The sequence below is a fragment of the Sorex fumeus genome, unplaced genomic scaffold (genome assembly GCF_029834395.1).
Source record: "Sorex fumeus unplaced genomic scaffold, SorFum_2.1 ptg000087l, whole genome shotgun sequence".
Classification (NCBI taxonomy): Eukaryota; Metazoa; Chordata; class Mammalia; order Eulipotyphla; family Soricidae; genus Sorex; species Sorex fumeus.
The window spans coordinates 6534548-6558696 of record NW_026606144.1 but is presented as its reverse complement, the minus strand read 5'-3'; the positions used below and the strand labels follow the sequence as shown (position 1 = coordinate 6558696).

Genomic DNA, 24149 nt, shown 5'->3' with positions numbered 1-24149 from the left:
CAGGGATGGCGTCTCCGTCTTCCCGGGGGACTGGGCCGGGGGCCGCCGGGCACAGCCAGCTCTGGGACGCCCTGGTCGCGGGCCCCTGGGAGACACTCTGACCCCCACCCTCCACAGGCCCCTAAAACCCAGGAGCCCTCGCGGGAAGATGCGGCCCCAGCCTCGCTGCCCGCCCAGCACCTGCAGCCGGACCCCGACGCTCCCCAGCAGCCCGGTGGCAGCCCTCAGGGCACACGTGGCAGCCCTGCGCCCCTGGCAGACAAGGAGGGTGAGCAGACAGCGCCGGCTGGGGAGGCTGAGGTGGGGCGCATCTGGGGGTCTACATGCGTGCATGCGTGTGCGAGCCGTGTGTCTGTGTGGCGTGTGCTGTGTCTGTATGTGTGTACGTACATGTGTGGTGGGTGCGAATGAACACGTCTGTGTCGTTGTGTCTACGTGGTATTTGCGTGTCTCTGCATTGGTGAGTGTGTGTGTGTGTGTGTGTGTGTGTGTGTGTGTGTGTGTCTGGTGCCTGGCTGGCAGTGCTCTGGGCTGGGCAGGCAGCTCGGACTCTCAGGTGACCCATCGTGGCGTCCGTGTGGGCGTTGCATGGGGCTCTTGCCTGGGCTCCTGGCCCCTCCCTCCCCTTCAGCCAAGACGTCACCTCGCAGCTTTGGGGGCCTCCAGAGCTTGCCCATGGTGCAGGGGTCTGAGCACTTGGCTCCTGGCCTCCCTGTCTTGTGGGTCCTGGGGGCAGTGCTGAAAGGGGCAGGCACAGGCCTGGGGGCGCTGGACCCCGAGTTTGAGCTGCTGCTGCTGGGGAGGTGTTGGGGGTGAAATGGGGTTCCTGGGGTGGAGCCCCTGCAGGCCCTGCCCTGTGGGGTGCTGTCTCGGGCATGTGTGCGCACATGTGGGCGCGTGTGGGCGCGTTCATGCACTTGTGTGTGCATGTTTTCACACAGGTCTGCGTATGTGCGTGTCTTTGTGCACATGCTCCGTGCGTGCGCTCATGCCATGTCGAGGCCGTGTGGCCCTTGGGATCTCTCCCAGGTGGCGGCAGAGGGTGAAGCCACAACTGCTCCAGGCCATCGGGTGCGAGGGGCTTGGAGGCTGTAGGCCCTGGGCCCCTGGTGCCGCACAGCCGTGTTGGCCCTGCTCAGACTGTGGCCAGGGCCACGTGGACTCCTGGCCGCCCGCCCTGCTGGCTCCTCAGGCTCTCCGGGCCTGTGGGGGGGAACAGGTCACAGGTGCCAGGCGGGAAGGGCCTGCCCAGGGTGTCCGCGAAGCGTCCCAGGGAGCCCGGGCTGGGCTCTGCTGCAGGGGCCAAAGCTGGGCGCCAGTGTAGGAGCGGGTTTCTGCCTGCTGAGTCTGACCAGTGGCTGTGGCCAGTGACTGTCCTCAGCTGCCCTCTGGCCCGGAGTGGCACAGGGCGGGGCCCGAGTGATGGCACAGCAGGCAGATGCTGGTCGGGCACACGCCCACCTGGGGTCCACCCCCAGCGTATCCTGTGATTCCCTGAGCATCGCTGGGTGGCCGCCGTGACCTGCCCACTGCCCCCATGGGGCCCCGGCTCTCGGCGTTCTTGGTGCTGTCTCCGTCCCAGGGCCTGCTGCCTGCTGCCACAGGGGCCGGAGTCTGCAGGTCCTTCCCAGGACGCTGCCAGGCGTGTGGACGCCTCGGTCCCCGCCATAACCGGCCGCAGGCCTCCACAAGCCTCGACTTCCCCATCTGGGAGGATGGCTAGCTCAAGAGGCTCAGGTCTGAGCACAACGCAGTGTGGACTCCTGGGGATGCTGATGAACACCCAGGCATGACTGTGCCTCAGTTTCCCCAGTGTGAGGAGGGTGCATGTGCTCCAGTCCGCTGGGTAGCCAAGCTGGGGGACCCCCCAGCTCAGAGACTAGTTCTGCTTCCCGCCTCATCTGTCCTCACTGGCCAGCGAGGGCAGCGGGTCCTGGGAAGGACTGGTGGTGCCCATAGCTCTGCGGCCAGAGTGGCCTGGTGGCCAGCAGAATGGCCAGTGTGTGAGAGCTGGTGGGTTTCACGCCACCTTGCGCTGCCCAGCCCTGGGGCTCAGCCGGGCGCTGGCTGGCCGTGTTGGGGGTGTGGGGGTGAGCCCTGTCGCCCCGCACTGACCCGCCTCCCCTGCAGAGAAGCCCGTGTTCCTGGCGGCCGAGGGCCAGAAGCTGCCCACTGAGCCCCTGTGCTGGGCCTCGGGCCTGGCCTTCCCCGTGCCCCCTCGAGAGGTGATCAAGGTGTCCCCGCACGCCCCCGACCCTGCGGCCTTCTCCTGTGCCCCTCCCGGTGAGTAGCGTCCAGGGGTGGACGAAAAGGACATTCAGGGCCAGCTGAGTGCGGGGACAGTGGGCAGGAGGATGGCCTCAGGAAGGGCTGGTCCTGCCTGGCCCACTGGTGGCCACAGCTGAGGGCGTGTCAGGGGGAGGGGCTGGGGTGGGGGCCGAGGTGCCTATGGCCTCCCTGGGGGCTCCTGGCCAGGGCCACTGGTGACACATGTGCTCTGCAGGCCCTCCACTGCCCCTGGGCCTACAGGACAGCGCCCGGCCAGTGCTGCCGCGGCCGCCCACCATCTCCAACCCACCGCCCCTCATCTCCTCCACCAAGCACCCCGGTGTCCTCGAGAGACCCCTGGGCTTCATCCAGGTGAGGGGGCTGCGGCTTGGGGTGTCGGGACCAGATCCTGCTGGTCACCTCCTGAGGGGGTATGTGGGGGGGTGCGGTCACAGCATTGCACTTAGCTGGCCCCTGCCTCAGTTTCCCCCTCTGGGGCAGGCAGTCGGACACGTGGTGAGCCCCCGTCTGTGGACACGGGCGCCCACCCCAGGCTGTTTCTCTGCGAGGGGCGCTCAAGGTGGGACCCCCTGCGTGAACCTCGGGAAGGGGCGTCAGGGCCCGCGTGACCCCCCTATCTCCACAGTCGGGGCCGATGCAGCTCCACGTGCCGTACTCGGAGCACGCCAAGGCCCCTGTGGGCCCCACTGCCATCGGGCTGCCCCTGGCCATGGACCCCAAGAAGCTGGGTGAGTGTCCAGCCCCATGGGGCAGGGGGTTTGGTGCCGGGGTGGGTGGCTCCTTCTGTGGGGGGCTCAACGTTCTGCCCACACCCAGTGCCATTCAGCGGAGTGAAGCAGGAACAGCTGTCCCCCCGTGGCCAGGCCGGACCCCCGGAGAGCCTGGGGGTGCCCACGGCCCAGGAGACGTCCGTGCTGCGAGGTGAGGGTGTGGCGGGCACGGCAGGGGCAGGGGCGCCCTCTGCACGGGCATGGGGGCGGGCAGGGGCTGCAGCCCTCAGTTGGGTGCCGGCCTCTTCCAGGGGCCTCCCTGGGCGCGGCGTCGGGAGGCAGCATCACCAAAGGGACGCCCAGCACACGGCTGCCGGCCGAGAGCCCCGTCACCTACCGCGGCTCCATCACACACGTACGTGGAGGGGGGGACACAGGGTGAGGGGGGCGGGGGCGGCACCTCTGGGCTCTGGGCGGGGCCCTGCGCAGGGCGCCCAGGTCTCAGGGTGCTCCCGTCTCCCCAGGGCACCCCTGCAGACGTGCTGTACAAGGGGACCATCACCAGGATCCTGGGCGAGGACAGCCCCGGCCGCCTGGACCGCAGCAGGGACGACGGGCTGCCCAAGGGCCACGTCATCTACGAGGGCAAGAAGGGCCACGTGCTGTCCTACGAGGGTGAGGCCGGGGGCATTGCGCTGGAGGGAGCAAGGGGGACTGGGTGGTTCCTGGTGGGCTGTGGGCACACACCCAAGTCCGCCGGCAGCTGTTTTCTCTCCCTGAATGCGAGTGGGTGGGGGACCGGGACCCCCACTCATGATCCCCTGTAGGCCTTTTGGTTTCTCGTTGATGCCGGGCCGGGCAGAGCAGGGGGGCACGGGAAGCGGGGGCCGCCCCCGGGATGGGAGACCACACGGAGCACACGGTGCACACAGAACGCACCAGGTTGCGTGTGTGTGATGGGCACGCCTGTTGTGTGCATGGTTGCACACACATCTTCCATTGAACACACGTTGCTCTTGGCAGCCAAGCACGTGTCTGCTGATGCACGCACACTCGCAGGCCCGCCCGCCCCTACCCAAATCAGCCCTAGCCTGTTCTCACTCGCGTGTGTGCGACACCCACCCCCGTGGGCACACGTGTGCAGGGACTCACTGCCCAGACTGGCCGTCACCGGCGCGGTGTGTGTTCCAGGTGGGATGTCTGTATCCCAGTGCCCCAAGGAGGACGGCAGGAGCAGCTCGGGGCCCCCCCACGAGACGGCCGCCCCCAAGCGCACGTATGACATGATGGAGGGTCGCGTGAGCCGGGCGGTGTCCTCGGCCAGCATAGAAGGTAAATGCTTCTGCCCCCGGGGGACCGGTGCTTGGGGCCAGGGGCGGCCCAGGAAAGGGATGGAAACACCAGGTTGCTCCGGGGACACTGTCCCGGGAGGGGCTCCAGGCTCTGGCTCCTGACACAGCCCGTGTCCCCACCCAGGTCTTATGGGCCGCGCCATCCCGCCCGAGCGGCACAGCCCTCACCACCTCAAAGAGCAGCACCACATTCGCGGCTCCATCACGCAAGGTACCGCCTGCCTCCCGCACCCCTGCCCTGGTGTCTGGGTCGGGGGCCTGAGTTGAGGGGCTGTCAGTGCCGAGGGGGTGGTGAGGGCGAGCATCTGTGTCCTTCCTCCCGTCCCTTCATCAGGGATCCCACGGTCCTACGTAGAGGCCCAGGAGGACTATCTGCGGCGGGAGCCCAAGCTCCTGAAACGCGAGGGCACCCCGCCGCCACCCCCGGCACCCCGGGACCTGGCTGAGGCCTACAAGACACGACCCCTGGAGGCCCTGGGGCCCCTGAAGCTGAAGCCGGCCCACGAGGGCCTGGTGGCTACCGTCAAGGAGGCCGGACGCTCCATCCACGAGATCCCGCGTGAGGAGCTGCGCCGCACGCCCGAGCTCCCTCTGGCCCCGCGTCCCCTCAAGGAGGGCTCCATCACCCAGGTAGGGGCGCTGAGGCCCCTGGCTTTTGTGCGGGTGGGAGCACCACAGGCTCTCCCGGTGCCTTCACCCCTCCCGGTCTCACACCTGTTGTGGAGACTGAGGCCCTGCAAGATGGAGCCATTGAATGCCAAGGCGGGATAGAAGCATCAGTAATCATGACTTCATTGGCAAAACCCGTCTCATGGGCTGGCACTTATGCTGTGCTGGGCACGACATGCCTCGCTGGCTCTCCTGCCCGACCCAGTCCCTGGGAAACACTGGGTTCAGAGAGGGCAGGTGACTTGGCCAGAGTCACACAGCACAGCAGCCTCCAGCCCAGATGGCCTCCCCGTCCCCATCAGCGGCTCGGTGGGTGGGGTCAGCTCTTGCGGTGAGGAGCTGACCCGGCAGCGTATGTGGCCGGGTGCCCTGTGACAGAGGACAGAGCTGGCTTGGGGACCCTGGAGCAGGCAGTGCCGGCTGTGCTGCCCTCAGCCCTGGGCAGCTCTGGCCCTGCCCCCAGCACGGCAGATGTAGCCGGACTGAGTCCAGCAGTCCCCAGAAGGCTGGCGTGTCCCCTTCTTGCTGGGAGCCAGACATTCCTGAGTGGACTCAGGCCCCATGTCTGCCTAAACAGACACGGCCTGCCAGGCCTGGCGCGCTGTGACCCATTTCCTCCAGCTGCTGTTCCCGGCCGGGGCTGGAGGGGGTTTGCTGTGGCGTGGGCAGGGCTTAGGCAGGCCACGGGTGGACGTTGGGCCTTCGGGACCCCCAGCTGCAGGGAGGAGGGGCCTCTGGCGTTGGGGCAGGGAGAACTCAGTGCCCCTGTCCCCAGGGCACCCCGCTCAAGTACGACAGTGGCTCCAAGAAGCACGACGTGCGCTCCATCATCGGCAGCCCGGGCCGCACATTCCCGCCCGTGCACCCCCTGGACGTGATGGCCGACGCGCGGGCACTGGAGCGCGCCTGCTACGAGGAGAGCCTCAAGGGCCGACCCGGGACCGTGGGTAGCACCGGGGGCTCCATCACGCGGGGTGCGCCCGTCATCGTGCCCGAACTGGGCAAGCCACGCCAGAGCCCCCTGGCCTACGAGGACCACGGGGCACCCTTCACGGCCCACCTACCCAGAGGCTCGCCGGTGACCACCCGCGAGCCCACCCCACGCCTGCAGGAGGGTGCGTAGGACTGGCTGTCGGTGGGCGGGGCCAGGGCCGGGCAGGATCCAATGGGCAGTGTGGGCGGGGCCAGGGTCCAATAGGTGGTGTGGTTGGGTGGGGTCAGGGAGGGAGGTGGGCGGGGAAGAACCCAGTGGGTGGGTATGTCTGGGCGGGGCAGGGCATGTTACGTGTGGGCGGGGCTAGGGTCCAATATGGGGCGTGGTCTGTGGGCGGGGCTAGGAGGGGCGGCTCCAGTCATTTTGGCTTTTGCTTGAATCTTCACAGTCTCGGTCCCTGCTCCGAGGAACTGGTAGCTTCCCGCCAGCTGTCAGCCCTGGGTCAGCCCCAGCTCTTAGGGTCTTGGCGGGTCACATGGGGCTCCCTAAAAGTCTGGGTGGGCTCATGGACTGAGAGAACAAGGAAGCGGGAGGGGAAGCCAGGCAGGCAGCGTCCAAAGCGGGGATGAGGGGTGATGAGTGCAGAGGCAAGCTGGCTTGGAGGGCTGTGACGCAGGGGACGCCGTTGCCCCACAGGCAGCCTCTCGTCCAGCAAGGCGCCCCAGGACCGCAAGCTGACGTCGACCCCCCGAGAGATCGCCAAGTCCCCGCACAGCACTGTCCCTGAGCACCACCCGCACCCCATCTCGCCCTACGAGCACCTGCTCCGGGGCGTGGACCTGTACCGCGGCCACATCCCGCTGGCCTTCGACCCCACGTCCATTCCCCGCGGAATCTCCTTGGATGCCGGTGATTGTTTCTGGCAGCTTCGGGCATGGGGGTTGTCTCCCGCCAGATGGGAGACCCGACAGTGGGCTGTAGGGCTCTGTGGAGTGTCAGGGGCTCAGAGAGCTCCTTGCAGACCTACCAGTTCCGTGAAAGCCATAGTGCCACCCAGGCCGTGTGGCCTTTACGCGTCTGTGCCCAGCATAAGGGGAGCCTGATCCAAAGAAGTGTCCCAAGAGTCACCCCAGGGCCGGCGCCATAGCGTAGCCGGGAGGGTGTTACCCTGGCCGGCGGCTGACCCAGGTTCGGTCCCCAGCACCACCCCGAGCCCCACCAGGAGCAAGTCCCGAGCACGCCCGGTGTGGGGAACCGTGCCTTCCCCCAGCCCGGGTTCGCGGTGGGCGGCGGCCTGACCTGCTCCTCCCCAGCAGCCGCTGCTTATTACCTGCCCCGGCACCTGGCTCCCAACCCCACCTACTCGCACCTGTACCCGCCGTACCTCATCCGGGGCTACCCTGACACGGCGGCGCTGGAGAACCGGCAGACGATCATCAACGACTACATCACCTCGCAGCAGATGCACCATAATGCGGCCGCTGCCATGGCCCAGCGTGCCGACATGCTGCGGGGCCTGGCGCCCCGGGAGTCCTCCTTGGCCCTCAACTACGCCACCGGCCCCCGAGGTGGGTGGACAGGCCGCGACCCTCCCGTCGCCGCGGGGGGAGTGTGCTGGGGCCCCGTGCACGCAGGGACACGCGGCGTGTGTCCGTCTGTCTGTGTGCCTTGGCTCGCGTGGGCCCCTGGGTTGGACGTGGACAGGGCCTGAGTTGCCGAGTCTGTGGCTGAGCGTCCCCCGATCCCCCCCTGAGAGCCCGGCCTCTCCCCGCAGGCATCATCGACCTGTCCCAAGTGCCACACCTGCCCGTGCTGGTGCCCCCAACGCCAGGTGCGCCAGCCACGGCCATGGACCGCCTCGCCTACCTGCCCACCGCGCCCCAGCATTTCAGCAGCCGCCTCAGCAGCTCCCCACTCTCGCCAGGTAACCACCCACCCCCCTGGGCGAGGACGCTGCCTCTGGGCACAGGAGGGCTGGGCGTCCTCAGGCAGATGTCTTGCTCTCTCTGTTCCGTGCCAGAGGACAGGTGGAGGCTCCTGCTGGCCCCTGGGGCTGAGTCGCTCACCCCTTGGCTTCCAGGAGGCCCCACCCACTTGGCAAAGCCGACTGCCACCGCATCCTCCGAGAGGGAGCGCGAGCGGGAGCGGGAGCGGTCAGTCCTCACTTCCACCACCACGGTGGAGCATGCGCCCATCTGGAGACCTGGTAAGGTCCCCCGCCCGCCCCGCCCTGCTGGTGCCCACGGCCACTCGGGCGCCCTGACACGGCCCGGGTCCCAGGTACGGAGCAGAGCAGCGGCAGCCGGCCCGCCTCCCACGCCCACCAGCACTCGCCCATCTCTCCACGGACCCAGGACGCCGTGCAGCAGAGGCCCAGCGTCCTGCACAACACGGGCATGAAGGGCGTCGTCACCTCCGTGGAGCCCAGCACGCCCACGGTCCTGAGGTGGGCCAGGTTGGCACAGGGGAGGGGACGGGGCGGGGCGGGAAGGGGCCAAATGGTCTGAGGCGAGACAGGGGTGCGGGGGCAGGGTGGGGAGACACAGCCAGGGGACTGGGCCGGGGTGGGGGCCAGGCTGGAGGTGTCGGAGACAGCGCAGTGTGGGCAGACCGGAAGGCCATGGGGTCTAGGACAGAGGACAGATGGGACCAAGGGGACGTAGAGAGGATAGGACACAGAGAGGTGCGTTAACACGGAACGGATTCCCCCCCTCCCCCGCCCCCTCGGGTCCGGGGCTGGAGGGAGCAGGTGGTGTCTGCCCACCCCGGCAGGTCCCAGGCCTCTCCCAGGTGCTGGTGAGTGGGAACAGCCTGACGGGAAGGCCCAGTCTCTGCCCACCCCACCCCCTGGTCTGTTTGCAGGCAGCTGCACGTGCCCACTGGCCCGGGTTCCACACGGCTGGGCAGCTCCTAACTCTGTGCATGTGGTGTATGTGTGTGTGTTTGTGTGTGTGTGCCCACTGTCCAGCCTCTCAGCTCAGGGCCTGTCTGTGAGCACCGGGGCCCCCCAGTGGCCGGCTGGGAACACTGTCCACCCCCTAGAGTTCAGCTGGCCTCCAGGGCACTTCCCAGGTATGAGAGCGGCTCGGTGACCAGCCCTCCCCCCTGTCCCCACAGGTCCACCGCCACCTCCTCGCCCGTGCGCCCCGCTGCCACATTCCCGCCTGCCGCCCACTGCCCGCTGGGCAGCGCCCTGGACGGGGTCTACCCCCCGCTCACGGAGCCCGTCCTGCTGGCCAAGGAGGCGCCGCGGGGGGCCCGGCCCGAGCGGGCCCGAGCGGACCCCGGCCACGCCTTCCTCAGCAAAGCCCCCGCACGCCCAGGGCTGGAGCCCGCCTCGCCCCCCGGCAAGGGCCCCGAGCCGCGGCCCCCCGCGCCCCCCGCCGCCGCACGCACCCCCGCCAAGAGCCTCGCGCCGCACCTCGCCAGCCCGGAGCCCCCAGCGCCGCCTGCCTCGGCCGCAGACCCGCACCGGGAAAAGACTCAAAGTAAACCCTTTTCCATCCAGGAACTGGAGCTCCGCTCTCTGGGTAAGACCACCCTGACGGCGGCCACCTTCATAGACGCAATAATCATGCGTCAAATCGCGCACGATAAGGGGCCGCGAGAAGGAGGCCCGGCCGCCGGCTCCCCGCGCGACGGTAAGCCCGGCCGCCGCCCTCCCGTCTGTGGCCCAAAGATATTTTCAGATCTCTGCTTTTGATTTCCGCCCCATCGTTTTCGTTGGTTCTGGTCTTTGTTTCGACACCCACCTCGTCGGTCACACGCTCTGGGCCCCGGCTGCAGCCCCTCGGGCCGCTCATCCCCACATCGTTTTCGTAGTTTTTCTTTTTTTTTTGCCTTTTTTTTTTTTTTTGGATTTCACTTTTTTTTTTCTTTTAAATCCCTTTAATGGATGGATTTGTGACTTTGGCTTCAACCACGCCTTCATCTTTCCCTGTCACCCCGGGTCGGAGCGGGACCTCGGCCTGGTGGGGCTCTGGGGTTGGATGGGGGTGGGCAGATCCCGCCCACAGTGAGTCAGGGGGCTGGGGCCTGGGGGAGCAGCCCTGAGCCCCTCACTGCCCAGTAGCTCCAGAAAAACGGGCGTCCTGTCCACTTCCTGTCTGGTTCCTGCTCCCCTGCTGGGCTGTCAGGCTCGGACCCCCAGGGACAGCACCCCGCCCTGAGTCACCTCACCACTTCCTCCACTGCGGCCGCAAAGCCAGAGGGTCTGCACCCACCCGGCTGTCTCCTTCCCTCCCCTCCCCCTTCCCTCTCCCCTCCCTGTCAGCCCCTCTTTCTCCCTGCCCTGCCCACAGCCCCCTCTGCCTGGGCTGACCCGCAGCCCCTGCCCGGCCCTCGCGGCTCCATCGGCCCAGGCTCGGGTCCCGCCCAGGAGGCCCTGGGGGGCAGGAAGGGTGGCCCGGCCCAGCCCCGCCCCGCGCTGACCCCGCTGCCCGCTCCAGGCTACCACGGTGGCGGTGCCGGCAGCTACAGCCCCGACGGGGTGGAGCCTGTGAGCCCCGTGAGCTCCCCCCACGACAAGGGGCTCCCCAAGCACCTGGAGGAGCTGGACAAGAGCCACCTGCCGGGCGAGCTGCGGCACAAGCAGTCAGGTGGGCGCCGGGGGCTGGGGGGGCCAGGGTAGGGCCCAGGGGGAGCTGTGCTCACCCTCCTGCCACCCGCCCGCCCGCAGGCCCCGGGAAGGTCAGCGCTGAGGCCACCCACCTCCCGCACCTGCGGCCGCTGCCAGAGAGCCAGGCTGCCGGCTCCCTGCTGCCACCCACGCCCGGGGCCAAGGGCCACCAGCGGGTCGTCACTCTGGCACAGCACATCAGTGTAACTACCCGCCCCAGCCGGGTGGGCGGAGCCCCAAGTCCTGGGGGATGGGGGACCCAGTCTGGCCTCGTGGCTTCCCGGCCCCCCGCAAACACAATAGCTGCGGGGCGGCGGGCATGGAGGGGCTGCCCGCTGAACGCTGCCTGCCCGCAGGAGGTGATCACGCAGGACTACACACGCCACCACCCCCAGCAGCTCAGTGCGCCCCTGCCCGCCCCCCTCTACTCCTTCCCCGGAGCCAGCTGCCCCGTCCTGGACCTCCGCCGCCCACCCAGTGACCTCTATCTCCCACCCCCCGAGCACGGCGCCCCTGCTCGCGGCTCCCCCCACAGCGAAGGGGGCAAGAGGTGGGTGCAGATCTGCAGGGGCGGGGTGGCCTCGGGGCACGGGGGACAGCCCCTGACTCCCGCTTCCTCCACCCAGGTCCCCAGAGCCCAGCAAGACGTCCGCCCTGGGCACTGGTGAGGACGCCATGGAGCCCGTGTCCCCCCCGGAGGGCCTGGCTGAGCCCGGGCACCCCCGTAGCGCCGTGTACCCACTGCTGTACCGAGATGGGGAGCAGGCCGAGCCCAGGTGGGCAGCACTGGGGGCCCCTGAGGGGGTGGGCCCTGCCCCAGGATGGGGATACCTGGAGCAGGCCACAGAACAACAGCTGGGAAGGCCACCAGACAGACAGATGGCGGCCAGCATTGTGGGGGCACGGGGCACCCCGTCCGGGCCGGCCTGGGCCTGCGTCTGACTTAGGATCTCTGGCCTCTCCCAGGATGGGCTCCAAGTCCCCGGGCAGCAGCGGCCAGCCGCCCGCCTTCTTCAGCAAGCTGACCGAGAGCAATTCGGCCATGGTGAAGTCCAAGAAGCAGGAGATCAACAAGAAGCTGAGCACCCACAACCGCAATGAGCCCGAGTATAGTGAGTGAGGCCTTCCCCGCTGGGACCCAGCAGCTCCCAGGAGGCTGGGCGGGGGCCAGTCTGGCCCCGCGGGTCTCACTGTCTCGTTTCTGCAGATATCGGCCAGCCAGGCACCGAGATCTTCAACATGCCTGCCATCACCGGCACAGGTAGCACCGCCACCCAGGGCGCAGGGGACAGAGGGCGCTGGAGGGCATGAGGGCCAGGCCTTGGGCAGAGCTGGGAGGGCAGAGGAGAGCTCCGACTGCTGGGACAGAAGCTCCCCCAGAAGCGCCTACCCAGGGCTGAACCTGTCCCCTGAGTCTTGGCCCCGTGCTCTGCACTGGGCCCCAGACAGTGGACAGGAGAGCTTCGTGGAAGCAAGATGCTAGAAGCCAGAGTTTCCACAGGGTTCCAAGCCATAACAGTAGCAGGGCCAGCCCTTGCCCTACACGTGGCCAACCTGGGTTCTACCCCAGCACCCGGTATGGTCCCCTAAGCACAGGGCCAGGAGTGAGACCCGAGCACCACTGCGGGTGGCCCAAGAAAACAAAATGACACCAAAGGAGGCCCACGTGGCACAACACCCGCGCAGTCCTGATTTTTTTCAAGTGGCCGTCAGAGCCGGTTTATCCCAGAGCAGCCCCCAGTCCAGTCTGAAGCTCCGCCACACCCTGGGCCCCCCACCGTGCTGTGCTCTGGGTGGCAGGGCTGAGGGGGACTGGTCCACGAGGCATCACAAGGCGGCAGAGCGTCTGCCAGGCCCCCTGTGGACTGTTCTTGGCGAGCGGCCCCAGTGGGCTGCGAGGGCGGCGGCAGAGGGAGCGCGGCTGGGCCAGGGCCGCGGCGAGGCGGGCCGGGCTGGCGGCTTGGGCGGCTGGACAGCCCCCTGCAGCAGCACTGCACCCCTCAGCCGGTGGGGCCGGGGCAGGGCCTGACCACGCGGGGGGAGAAGGGGGAGCCCCCGGCGCTGCCCCGCCCCGCACGCACCGTAACTGCATGGCTGCCGCCCCCTTCCCTCCGCTCCTTTCTCCTGTGGCTTCCGGTGGGGAGGGCTGAGGGTCCCCGGCAGCCCCCGGGGCCACAGTGCACGCCGCCGTGGCCAGCCCCTCCCGCCTCCGCCGGTTTGTCCAGCCTCCCTTCCAGAGGCCCCCGCAGAGCCCTGGGGGCCGAGCCCGTGCATGCCCGGAGGCGAGGGGTGGGCGGCGAGGGGCCCGCCGCTCCGCCCGATGCTCACCGTGTCTCTCTCTCCCCACCCGCCGCCCCGGCCCGCCCGGGTGTCTCTCCCCCAGGCCTTATGACCTGCCGGAGCCAGGCGGTGCAGGAGCACGCCAGCACCAACATGGGGCTGGAGGCCATAATTAGAAAGGCGCTCATGGGTAAATATGACCACTGGGAGGAGCACCCGCTCGGCGCCAATGCTTTTAACCCTCTGAGCGGCAGTGCCGGCCTGCCCGCTGCTATGCCCGTAACCGCTGCCGACGGACGGAGCGACCACGCGCGCACCTCGCCAGGTCTGCGGCCGCCGCCCCGCCCCGCGTCACTAACCCGCGCCCCGCCCCGCGTCACTGACCCGCGCCCCGCCCCGCGTCACTAGCCCGCGCCCGCCCCCGCGCCACTAACCCGCGCCCCGCCCCCCGCGTCACTAACCCGCGCCGACGCCCGGGCCCCGCCCCCTGCGTCGCTAACTCACGCCCCGCCCCCCGCGTCACTAACCCGCGCCCCGCCCCGCCCCGCCCCGGCCGCTGCCGAGATTGTATCTGGCCTGTGCGCGCCCCCGCCTGGCCCCGGGGCCGTCTCGGCCCCGGCCCCGGGCCCCACCCCCACACTAGGCTCCCGGGGAGCTGCCGCTGGTCTAAAACGCCCCCGGCCCGCCCCTTCCCGCGCCGCCTCGGGGCCCGCGTGTCCCGGCGAGGAGGGTCTCGGCGGACCCCGCCAGCGCCCGCCTGCGCAGGGGTCCCGCGGCAGGGCCAGAGCTGAGCCGGGCGCGACCCCCACCCGCCCGCCGAAGGGCCCCTGGGGTCCGAGGTCCAACGCCCCTTCCTGTGCCCGCAGGTGGCGGCGCGAAGGCCAAAGTGTCGGGGCGGCCCAGCAGCCGCAAGGCCAAGTCCCCCGCCCCGGGCCTGGCGTCGGGGGAGCGGCCGCCGTCCGTGTCCTCCGTGCACTCGGAGGGGGACTGCAACCGCCGGACCCCGCTCACCAACCGCGTGTGGGAGGACCGGCCCTCGTCGGCAGGTGGGCGGGGAGCGGGCTGGCCCCGGCCTGACCACAGAGGGTGGAGGGTTCGCGCGCGGGGCAGAGCGGGGCGTTGGGAGCCGGTGCCCGGCCCGGGTCGGACCCACGGGGGCCGCGACGGTGGCAGGACGCGCAGCCGCGCCCGGCGGCACCTGCCCCGTGGGCTGGCAGGGGCGGAGCGGGGCCTGGCCGGGACCCCCCCTCACTCGCCCTGTCTGCCTTCCCGCAGGCTCCACGCCGTTCCCCTACAACCCACTGATCATGCGGCTGCAGGCGGGCGCCATGGCCTCGCCGCCGCCACCCGGCCTCCCCGCGGGCAGCGGGCCCCTGGCCGGCCCCCACCACGGCTGGGAGGAGGAGCCCAAGCCGCTGCTGTGCTCCCAGTACGAGACGCTCTCCGACAGCGAGTGACCGGCCGCGCGGCCTGGAGGAACCGGAGGCCGCGACTCCCCGCCGAGGAAGGAGCCCTGAGTCTGCCTGCGAGCCGCCGCCGCCGCCCGCCCCGTCCAGAGCCGGCCTCCTTGCCTGTCTAAAGCCTTAACTACGATTCCCGCCCCGGGCTGGCCCTGTGCAGTGACCTTACTCAGGGGATGTTTACCTGGTGCTCGGGAGGGGGGGGGCCGCGGAGGGGGCGCGGCGGGCAGGGGTGGCCACATGCCCGCGGCCGGGGCAGCCAGGGACCCAAAGCCGGATGACCACGCACCTCCCACGCCACTGCCTCCCCCTAATGCATTTGGAACCAAAGTCTAAACTGAGCTCGCAGCCCCCCCACCCCGTTCCCTTTGTCCACCCCCATCCTGCTTAGCGCTCTGGACAGTCGGACGCAGGCCTGTCCAGCCCCCAGCGCGCTCAGTGCCCAGACTGCCCTGGCGCGTGGCGCTGGGGGTGGCGGCAGTGTGGATGGTGTATTGGTTTACAGGGTCTATTTTTGGTACCTTCGATGAATGGATTCAGATGTTTTACGCCAGAAGGACTTACCCAGCGTCACTGCGGCTCTGCTTTCCGTCTGCTTAGCATACAGCGGTGTGCGCGGGCTGCAGGTGGTGACCCCAGAACCCAAGGGGGCCGGGGTGCCCTGCCGCCTGCCTCCCTCCCCGGGCAGAATGAACTTGATGGGATCCTGTGACCGCCTTGCGCTCGCAGGCGGCGTTCTCATTTACACACATTCTTCTCATTAAAAGCGAATATACTCAAGCCACTGGCGCTGTGGCCTCTCTGCTCCATGGGGCGCCAGGCAGGGGCGGGGAGGGGGTGGGCAGCAGCCCCAGGCCTGGAGCACCTGCCTCGCTCTCCCCTGCGCGCTCTGCAGGAGACCCGTTGCTTCCTGTGAGAGTGGAACCACCAGGGAAGAGCTGGGGCGGGGTCCCACGCATGCCTGAGTCCCCGCGGGGAGTCTCTCCTGTCAGCCTGACAGCCTCCTGCGGAATCAACCCCTCACTGCTGGTCTTCAGGGGGGCAGAGGTGCTGGTGCGCTGAGCTCAGCTCACTGAGGCCAAGAATTTCCTCTACCTGCACCTCCCGCAAAGCAGACCACGACATGGCCAGTGGGTCTGGTTCCCACAGCCTGTGCCCCAGAGGGGGCGTGCCCTGTACCTCCTATTGTGTGAGCTTGCATCCCCCCCCCCCCAGCTCAGTGGCAGAGCCCCCTGCTGTGAGGCAAGACCCCCTGTGGTGGGGGGGGGGGGGGAGGAGAGGGGCGGCGGGGGGCTGTGCCCAGCACAGCTGCTGCTTCCAGGGGCCTGTGAGATCAGAGGCATGTGGAGCTGGGCTCTGAGCAGAAAAGTGAACCCCCAGAACCTGAAAAGGGGGTTCTCTGCCACCAACCAAGTCCTGCTGGGGCCAGGAGGGGACTCGGCACCCTCTGCAGTACTGGAACTGGCAGACAGGTGGCAGTGCTGGGCCAGCACCCGCTACTGTCCCGGCAGGCTGCAAATCCAAATAGCCAGGTCACACTGGCCACGGGGAGTGGGCACCTGGCCATGTGCGACTCAGGGCAGAGGCCTGAGGGTGGGGATGGCTGAGTGCCCACCCCATCTCCGCAGCTGGGCAGGCACGCTCTTTTCTAGGGCCAGGGGCACCTCTGGGATCTGCAGAGGCCCATCTAGGTCCCCGCTGCCGGCCAGTGCCCCCAGAGCCAGCCTCTCCTGCACCCTCACTTGGTCTCAGGGCTCTGTCCGGTCTTTGATGAGGCCCCTGCTGTTGTCCAGGGCCTGGCTCCCTGGAAAACTCCTACACGTGCTCCAAAACCCAACCAGCCGGGCATTGCCTTCTCCAGCCCCTGCTGTCCCGGCCATCCTGCCCCCACCTCTAGCCAAACCTGACGGGCTCTGAACCTGCTCCTACTGCTGGCTCCGAAACCGCAGCCCCTCGAAAGCGTGGACAGCCGGGAAGGGTTTTGTGATGTGATGGTTGGTGGCAGGGAGCCCCCCTCCCCCCCAGGGCCTCGGCTGAGGCAGCCCCAGGTTGGCAGCTGAGAGTGGGGGCAGGGCCAGAGGCTCATGGCCTGGGGTCTGGGGGACAGCAGAGGGAGCCTGTCTGGGTTGCACCTTTTATTGCCAGAATCCAGCGGCTCCCCATGAGCTGTGCAGGGCTGCACCCCGAGTGCCGCGGACACACACAACGCCAGGCCTGGCACAGCCCCACGCGCTCCCCGCTGTGACACGGGCGTGCGAGAGGCCTCCTCCCTGCCAGCCCAGCACTGGACAAGTCAGCCGCTGGATACCCCCCACGCGGTCCAGAAAGGCTGGGGCAGAGGCTGTGGGCAGGAAGACTCGTTCCCGCTGGAGCATCCGGGCCAGAGGCCTGTGTGGGTGGGTTTGCTGGGCCTGAGCTCAAGAGCCGGGGATGGGGCTGGAAGGTGAAAGGGCAGGTGGGGAGTGAGGACAGGACCAGGAGGTGGCCCCAGTGCCCAGTCCCCAGCTCCATGTCCACACACCGGGAAAGCCCGTGAATGCGGCCTTCGGGGGCCGGGGGGGGAGGGGGGGCAGCGGCCCGTAGGCCCCAAGCCCCGCATGCTCTTCCCGGAAAACCGGCCGGGGCAGGGGGTGGGGGGCCTCCGGCCGGTGGGGGACGCCTGCGTCCTCGCAGGGGCCACTGTCCCTCGCTCCAGGCTTGCCGCGGCCGTCCTGCAGGGGGCGCCCTAGAGCGGCCGCGGCTCGGGCTGCAGCTGGACGCTGGCGGTGAAGCGGCGGCTGGGCCGGCCCAGGCTGCAGCGCAGGGTGGTGCGGAAGGAGCTGCGGGCGCGCTTGGGGAAGACGATGGTGGTGCAGCAGTAGTGCAGCGCGCGCGGCCGGGGCTCCAGGGTCAGCTGGCTGCGGTAGCTGCGCCACGTGCAGTTGGGGGCGGCCACGATGGTCTCGCTGTAGCCCGTGACCGTGGGCACCGGCGCGTAGAAGACCTTGTCCCGGAAGTGCTTCTCCGAGGCGTACGTGACCTCCGAGTTGCATCTGGGGAGGGCGAGGGGGTCGAGTGAGCCCAGGCCGGGGTGGGCACGGGTCTGGGGTCAGACAGCAGGAGTGACCCCGGCACGGTCGTGTGTGGCCCAAAAGGAGAGACAAAAACAGAGATGCGACACGGGCACCGCCCTGACTGGGTCCCGAGGGGGGGGGCCTAAGAGGGCACCGTTGGGGGCGGGCAGCACGCACGGCCTGGCAGGGCCCGCAGTGCTCCAGGGCTGCTGTCCTGACTGTCCCATGGCAGGCCCACAGGTGCGTGGGCAAGACCCGTGGGCCGGCCTCCACCCTGGGGGGCAGCCCCGAGTCCAGTCCCAGGAGGTGATGGAAGGGGTGTGGGCACCGCCAAGGGGCTGGGCGCCTCTCAAGCCACCCACACAGGCGAAGCTGTGAACAGGCATGCAGACGGTTCGGGGGACAGGGGGACGCTCACTCCCACGCAGCGCCCAGTCTCACAGGCAGTGGAGACCCCGCCCCGCAAGGGCCCAGCACAGGCAATGAGCCCCCAAAGGGTGGTCACAGGTGATGCCGTGAGGCACAAGGCTGTGAGGTCTGGGACGTGCGGGGATGAAAACGAACATCGGCCCATTGGAGCAGGTTGGTGGGGAAGGCAGGCCGAGGAGCCGCCGGCCAGAATGTGGGGTTCTGATTGTTTGCTTGCTTTGGTTTGGGGGGGCCATTCCCAGTAGTGTTCAGGGATCACTCCTGGTGTGCTCAGGGATCACTCTGGCAGTGCTCAGGGACCACTCCTGGCAATGCTCAGGGATCACCCCCAGCAGTGCTCACCATCACTCCTAGTGGTCTTGGGATCACTCCTGGTGCTGCTGGCTGGAGACCCCCATGTGTTTTGTGTCCCGCGTGACTCAGCCCCAGCCTCCCCCAGCCCAGTGGCTGCACTCACCGGATCTCGTGCGTGGGTGCTGGGTTCACCTCGATTCTCTCTCCAAAGAACACTGGCAGCATCCGGGGCCTCATCTCCAGCCCCGGAGCCAGGGGCAGGGGCGGGGGCTGCAGGGAGAGCCAGGCCTTAGCTGCCCGCCCAACCCCCAGGCACAGCTATGACGACTATGGGGGTGGTCTCCTTCCTCACACCTCAGGACCCCCAGCCCCTCAGGGCAGCCCCTACTGGTGGACTCTGGCACTTGGGCACCTCCCTGAGGACAGGCCTGGTCAGATGGGGGCCTGTGGTGGGCCAGTGACACTCCCACCCAGGATATCTGGAGAGGTGGGGCCCAAGGGGAGCCAGGGGGCAGTGCACCCACATTGGCCTAGGAATCCCGCGGGAGGCATGGGTCTCGCCAGCCTTCTGATGGCCGGATCAGACGGGAGACGGCTTCAAGTGCTGCAGCATCCCAGGGTGGGCAAGGGCGCCCACAGCCCCGCCATGCTCATGAGACGAGCCTCCCCTTGGGGGTAGCCCCAGAGGAGCCACCACTGTCCAGGAGCTGCCATGTCCCCAGGGTCCTGCAGGGAGTGACACCAGGCCCCCGAGACTGATGTTCTGAAGCAGAAGCCCTGGGTGACAGAACTGGGCTCGGTGCGGTGCTCCATGCCCTCAGGCAACACGGCCCCAGCACTCCAGGATGCCGAGCACGCCCCCCAAAGGACAGACCCCAAGCCCCTGGACTGAGTACCTGCTGTGTGTGAACATGTACTGCACGCGGAGTGCCCGTGTGCTGAGTGCCTATTGCATGCTGAGTACTATGTGCTGAGTGCCTGCTGTGTGCTGAGTCACTGGTGTGTTGAATACTATCTGTATGCTGAGTATTTGCTCTGTGCTGAGTGCCTGTAGTGTGCTGAGTACCTATGTGCTGAGTACATGATATGTGCTGAGTACCTGTGTGCTGAGTGCCTGCTGTGGGCTGAGTACCTGCTGTGCAGTGAGTACCTGTGTGCTGAGGACCTATGTGCTGAATCACTGATGTGTTGAGTACTGGCTGTGTGCTAGTACCTGCTGTGTGCTGAGTGTCTGCAGTGTGCTGAGAACTGGCTGTGTGCTGGATACCTGTTGTGTGCTCGGTACTTGCTGTGTGCCGGGTGCTGTGTGCTGAGTGCCGAGGCGTGCAGGCACTGTGACACCCTTGTGGTGTGGAGCGTGCCAGCCCGGAGCTTGAGGAATGCAGCGGAATTTTCCTGTGCAGAGCCCCGCTGTGGCCCCTCCCCTGCCCAACTCAGACCCCTGCCCCGATGACCTCCTCCCCCATCCCAGTGACCTCACTGGCCCCCCCCGGTCCAGCTCTCCCACCACCTGGTTGCCAACTCGGCTCCCCCAGTTTCACCCAAGGGCCCTCCACGTGGCCCTACACCTGGGGGCGTGAAGGTGCCCTCCCTGCCTGACCTCTCAGGGACAGTGCTGAGCCCGGAAGCCTTACAGTGGCCCAGGAGGACCAGGCTGGACCCTGTGTCCCAGGCCATGTCCCCACATAGCACGGGGGTGTGGGGCCTGGACTGGGAACCCTCGGACCCCTGAGCCTAGGTGTGGGGGTCGTGCAGAAGCTGCCGATTCCCCCGAGAAGAGGAGCAGGACACAGGTGCCCTCACACCCTCGGAGCCACTGCAGGGGCTGGCACCGCCCAGGCACCGTAGCCAACCTAAGCCCCATGGGCAGGACGGCCTGTCTCTGTCCCCCTGCACGCCCCCCACAGCTCGCTGTGCCTTAAGCTGGGGAAAACGGTTAACAGATCCAGGCAGTAGTTAAATTTAAGAAAAGACCCTGCGGCTGGAGCAATAGCACAGCAGGGAGGGTGTTTGCCTTGCACGTGGTCAACCCAAGTTTGATTCCCAGCATCCCATAGGGTCCCCTGAACACCACCAGGAGTAATTCCTGAGTGCAGAGCCAGGAGTAACCCCTGTGCATCGCCGGGTGGGGCCCACAAAGAAAAAAAAAAAGACCTAGGTCAGTGGCGAGTGCCACAGGGAGGCCCTTAGGAGCGCTGGGGGCAGGTCTGAGACTCAGTATCCCCTCCGGGAAAGGGGCATCTGGCTGTGGGCTTCACGGGATGCAACAGCACCTGGCCTTGCCCCCTGTCCACAGGCAGGAGAGCCCCCAGCTCAGCCCCCCACCCCAGCACGGGGGTCAGGGACACCGGTCAGGGCCGTGACGCTGCTTGAGGCAGGGACAGCACCAAGCAAGGCAGCCAAGTTTCGTCCCCGAGGCGGCCCTGTCCGGCTGGTGGGCAGAGCCTTCCCAGAAAACCCTCTGTAGAAAGGGCTCCAGGTGGCCCAGACGGCTCCCGTCCCTCTCTGAGGAGCCCCAGCTCCGAGGAGCACTGTAGCCAGAGTCTTCATACAGCAACACCCCCACCAAGGCTGGCTTAGGCGCACACCCGGACTGCTCTGTCCACGCGGGCCCCAGAGCTAAATCCTGACCCTCCGCCAGGGCGCCTGGGGCTGCGAGCTGGCAGGCGTGGGTTTGGGGTCCGAGCTCCAATGCCAGGTCCCAGTGGGGGCTCCTGTGCCGGAGCCGGGGGTCCCGAAACGCCTGTCGTCAGGCCTGTGCTCCTGCCCACTGGAGGGGCGCTGGTGCAGGGAGGTGGGGGCCGGGCAGGCGCCCCCAGGAGGCGCCGCAGACGCTGAGGCTGCAGAAGAGACGGCAGGCGGTGCCCACCTCTGCGTGCAGCGACCGGTTCCCGCGGGGACGCGTGACCCCGCCACGCCGGCGCCCCGGGTTCACCTGAGCCAGGGCCCACGGGCTGGCTGGACCATTCTCGCCGACCTGGGGCTCCAGCTCCCGAGAGCCGCCTCGGTCCACGTCAACATTCCTGGGCCGGGGAGCGCAGGCGGGCTCCCGTCTGGGCTCAGATTTTGAGAAAAAGGAAAAACCCCGAAACACGCAAACCAACTTTCTTCTGCCCGGCGCGGGCGCAGATGCCAGCGCGCGGCCACCGCGCCCAGGCGGGCCGGGGGCGCGGACACTGCCCGGACAGTGCCCGGACAGTGCCCGGCCCGCGGGAGCGCGGCGCTGGCCCGAGGGCAGGGGCCACCGCGTCCAGGCGGGCCGGGGGCGCGGACACCGGACACTGCCCGGCCCGCGGGAGCCCGGCGCGGGCGCGTCCGCAGGTCCTGCGCGCCCTACCTGGGGGCCGGGAGAGGGGTCCGGCGGGCGGGGGGCAGGAGGGACCCCCGGCACCGGCCGCGGGCGCTGCTTACCGCTCGGCCGCGTCCGGGTCCGGCGCCCCCCGCGCGCGCCTCCAGGGCGCAGAGGGGCGGGCTGGGGCTGGGGCTGGGGCTGGGGGGCAGCCCCGAGTCCGGACTGTCCAGCAGGCCCTCGCGCCTCTTCTCCTTGAGGCCGTCCTCCATGTCCCGCAGAGGCAGGTGCCCCACCATGTCTGGGGGGCGCGGGGCGCGGGCCCCGGCGGCTGGGGGGCTGCGGCTCGGCCCGCGCCCCCGCGCGCCCACGCCGGGCTCCGCGCTGCCCGCTCCGCCGCCGGCCCGGCCCCGCGCCCGCCCCGCGGCCTCCCGGCCCCGTCCCCGCCGTCCGCGCCGCGCCCAGGCGCCGCCCCCGGCCCGCCCCGCGCCCCCCGCCCGCGAGGGCGGCGCCCAGGGCGGGGTGCGCGCCCGTGCGCGGGGCCTCTGACGCGGACCTCGGAGTGCACGGGCAGGGAGTGGACAGCCGGGGACAGGCCTGGGTCGCGGCGCGCAGGAGGCTGGAGAACGTTCTGGAGTCAGCAGAGGTGACCCTCACCCCGCTTCCTCCCTCCCAGCCCGCGGGACCCTCGGCTGCTGAGGGGACACCTGGGTGCGCTGTGCCCGCAGCCCCGGGGGCCCAGGGGGCTTTGGAGAGAGAGCTGGAGAGGCAGGGGTAAGGGGCGGGTCAGAGTGGCCCCCAGTGCTGTGACTCTGGAAGCCCCCCACCTCCAGAGCCGCCGTCCAGGCCAGGCGAGCCGTGGATCCCAGTGCAGGGTCCAGCCCCCAACTGCCCCTCTGGTGACAGGGAGTGCTGGCTCAGTGGGGACAGTCCCTGCAGGGGTGCGGTGGGGAGGGCTGGGCTCACAGTGCTGGTGATGGAATGCGGGAAGTTAGGCCAGAGCAGAGGTTTGAGCTTCTGGGACACTCTGGGGTGGGGGACAGAGCCCCAAGGAGAAGGTTGTGCCCGATTTTGGTCACGGAGATGAAACCAGGCCAAAGTGCAGGGGCGACAGGACGGGGAGGGGAGGGGCGGAGGGCGTTTCCCTGCTGCAGCCACCTGGGTCTGTCCCCGGCACCCCATAGGGTCCCAGAGCCCCCAGGAGTGGTCCCTGAGCACAGAGCCAGGAGTCAGCCCCGAGCAGTGCCAGGGTGGCCTCTAACGAAAACGAAACCGAGGAAAGTATATTGGAAGGAGGAGTGGGAGAGGGGGCTCCCGCCTCCCACCCCCCCACCCTGTCCCTCGGCACGGCCGGAAGCAGCCCTGATACCCCAGCTGTGGCCTCCCCGCACCAAAATAAAGGAAATTAAATGAGTCTGCGTGGAGAAACCAGTCTGCAGTGACTCCACCTCTGGCTAAGTCCCTTCCACTGCGCCCAGCCTTCCCCCAGCGCCCTGTGTTCTGGAAGCTTCCCTGTGCCCACCCACACTGGCAGTGGGCTGCCCTGTGTGTGGTGACACTGGAGAACGTGGCCCCAGCACTGAGGGCTCAGGGCAGCGCCTTTGGCTTCTCGTGACGGTCACACGGGAAAGGCCAACATCTCCGCCAGGGGTCATCCAGCCTCCCGTCCCTGCAGTGGGAGGCAGGGAAGCAGCCTGCAGGGCTGCGGGGGTGGGGAGGGGCCGGGGGCCTCTACCCAGGACTGGGGCCTCAGCTCCAGACTTCAGGGGTCCCGGAGGCCTCGAGGGTTGTAAGGACGATGAGGCCCGCAGGCCCCCAGGTGGATTGTGGTGAGGGGAACTTGGGCAGAGGAAGCAGACACCGGACACGGGTCAGAGCAGGGGCGGGCTCGTACCCCAGCCCAGAAGGAGGAGTTTGGGGATCACTTGCTTCGAGGGTCCGTGGCTGGGAGGGGAAAGGGTGACCCCGGATGGCCCCAGTTTTCAGGGGTCCGCCCAGCACCCAGGCTCACGGGGAGAAACTGTTGTAGGAAGGCGACCTGACTCCAGAACGTTCTCCAGCCTCCTGCGCGCCGGGGCCCAGGCCTGTCCCCCGCTGTCCACTCCCTGCCCGTGCACCCCGAGGTCCGCGTCAGAGGCTCCTCGACCCCAACGCCAGAGAGGGACTTTTTAGAGATAAAGTCTCTGAAGCCAGGGTTCCTCTCTGGCAGCCCCAGAGAGGTCAGCACCGAGCCTGACCACCAGGGAAGCCAGCATGGAGGAGGTGTGGGGCCATGGCAGGGAGGCAGGGCCAGGTGCCCTTGCAGCAGCAGCAGGTGCTCTGGGGTTTGCCCGGGACCCCAAGACCCTGCTGAGCCAGCAGCTGAGCCCCCACGCTGTGTCTGAGTGCACACACTGCACAGCCGCCCCGGGAGCCCCTGGCCTTTATTCTCAGAGATGAGAGACACGGGCAGTGGGCCAGAGCCACAGGGGACCGGGCTCAGGGCACCCGCTGGGACTCTTTCTTGGTCATTATTCTGGCACCTTTGGGGACAAAATCACCCTCCAGGGGAAGTCCCAGAGAGGCCTGTGCTTCACGCCCTGCCCTGGCGACACCCAGCGGGAAATATGAGCCCGCCCCCCCCCCCGCCCCCCCGAGGGTCCAGCAGGGCCGGGAGCTTCAGTTCCAGGACTCAGGGGCGGCTCCACAGCCTCCGTGCCTCTCGACCCAGTGCTCTCTGGGGCGGGACGCTAACGGGTGGACTAGGCAAGGGACCCAGCAGAGCCGCAGCTC

At 68.6% G+C, this 24149-nt stretch overlaps 2 protein-coding genes across 2 annotated transcripts in view; one reads left to right on the top strand and one right to left on the bottom strand.

The window, feature by feature from the left end:
- Positions 1–15097, top strand: part of NCOR2 (nuclear receptor corepressor 2) — a 51605-nt gene extending 36508 nt beyond the window's left edge. The window contains exons 22-47 of the mRNA XM_056131431.1: positions 118–268; positions 2131–2283; positions 2504–2640; positions 2915–3017; positions 3106–3210; positions 3311–3414; positions 3524–3674; positions 4191–4331; positions 4476–4562; positions 4686–4981; positions 5796–6135; positions 6651–6863; positions 7271–7522; positions 7729–7878; positions 8035–8160; positions 8235–8409; positions 9072–9595; positions 10403–10552; positions 10633–10775; positions 10929–11122; positions 11199–11348; positions 11539–11684; positions 11780–11833; positions 12956–13177; positions 13719–13898; positions 14128–15097. Of these exons, the coding sequence (XP_055987406.1) occupies positions 118–268; positions 2131–2283; positions 2504–2640; positions 2915–3017; positions 3106–3210; positions 3311–3414; positions 3524–3674; positions 4191–4331; positions 4476–4562; positions 4686–4981; positions 5796–6135; positions 6651–6863; positions 7271–7522; positions 7729–7878; positions 8035–8160; positions 8235–8409; positions 9072–9595; positions 10403–10552; positions 10633–10775; positions 10929–11122; positions 11199–11348; positions 11539–11684; positions 11780–11833; positions 12956–13177; positions 13719–13898; positions 14128–14309 (4629 nt within the window). The 3' untranslated portion in view covers positions 14310–15097. The remainder of the gene's footprint in view (positions 1–117; positions 269–2130; positions 2284–2503; positions 2641–2914; positions 3018–3105; positions 3211–3310; positions 3415–3523; positions 3675–4190; positions 4332–4475; positions 4563–4685; positions 4982–5795; positions 6136–6650; positions 6864–7270; positions 7523–7728; positions 7879–8034; positions 8161–8234; positions 8410–9071; positions 9596–10402; positions 10553–10632; positions 10776–10928; positions 11123–11198; positions 11349–11538; positions 11685–11779; positions 11834–12955; positions 13178–13718; positions 13899–14127) is intronic.
- A 1348-nt stretch (positions 15098–16445) lies between these two features.
- RFLNA (refilin A) lies at positions 16446–21766 on the bottom strand. Its single transcript, XM_056131430.1, has 3 exons — positions 21500–21766; positions 18252–18358; positions 16446–17344 (listed from the first exon to the last, which is right to left on the bottom strand). Exons 1-3 carry the CDS (start codon positions 21674–21676, stop codon positions 17038–17040), a joined length of 591 nt encoding a protein of 196 aa, XP_055987405.1. The 5' UTR covers positions 21677–21766; the 3' UTR covers positions 16446–17037.
- Between the last annotated feature and the right edge of the window lie 2383 nt (positions 21767–24149).

What these genes read in the sequence shown, in the direction of transcription:
- RFLNA (XM_056131430.1), bottom strand. Translation starts at nt 21,676, where the DNA reads ATGGTGGGGCACCTGCCTCTGCGGGACATGGAGGACGGCCTCAAGGAG. An exon ending in GACCCGGACGCGGCCGAGCG is followed by an intron (nt 18,359 to 21,499) that starts GTAAGCAGCGCC and finishes CTCTCCCTGCAG; the next exon opens with CCCCCGCCCCTGCCCCTGGC. An exon ending in GCACCCACGCACGAGATCCG is followed by an intron (nt 17,345 to 18,251) that starts GTGAGTGCAGCC and finishes CGCCCTCCCCAG; the next exon opens with ATGCAACTCGGAGGTCACGT.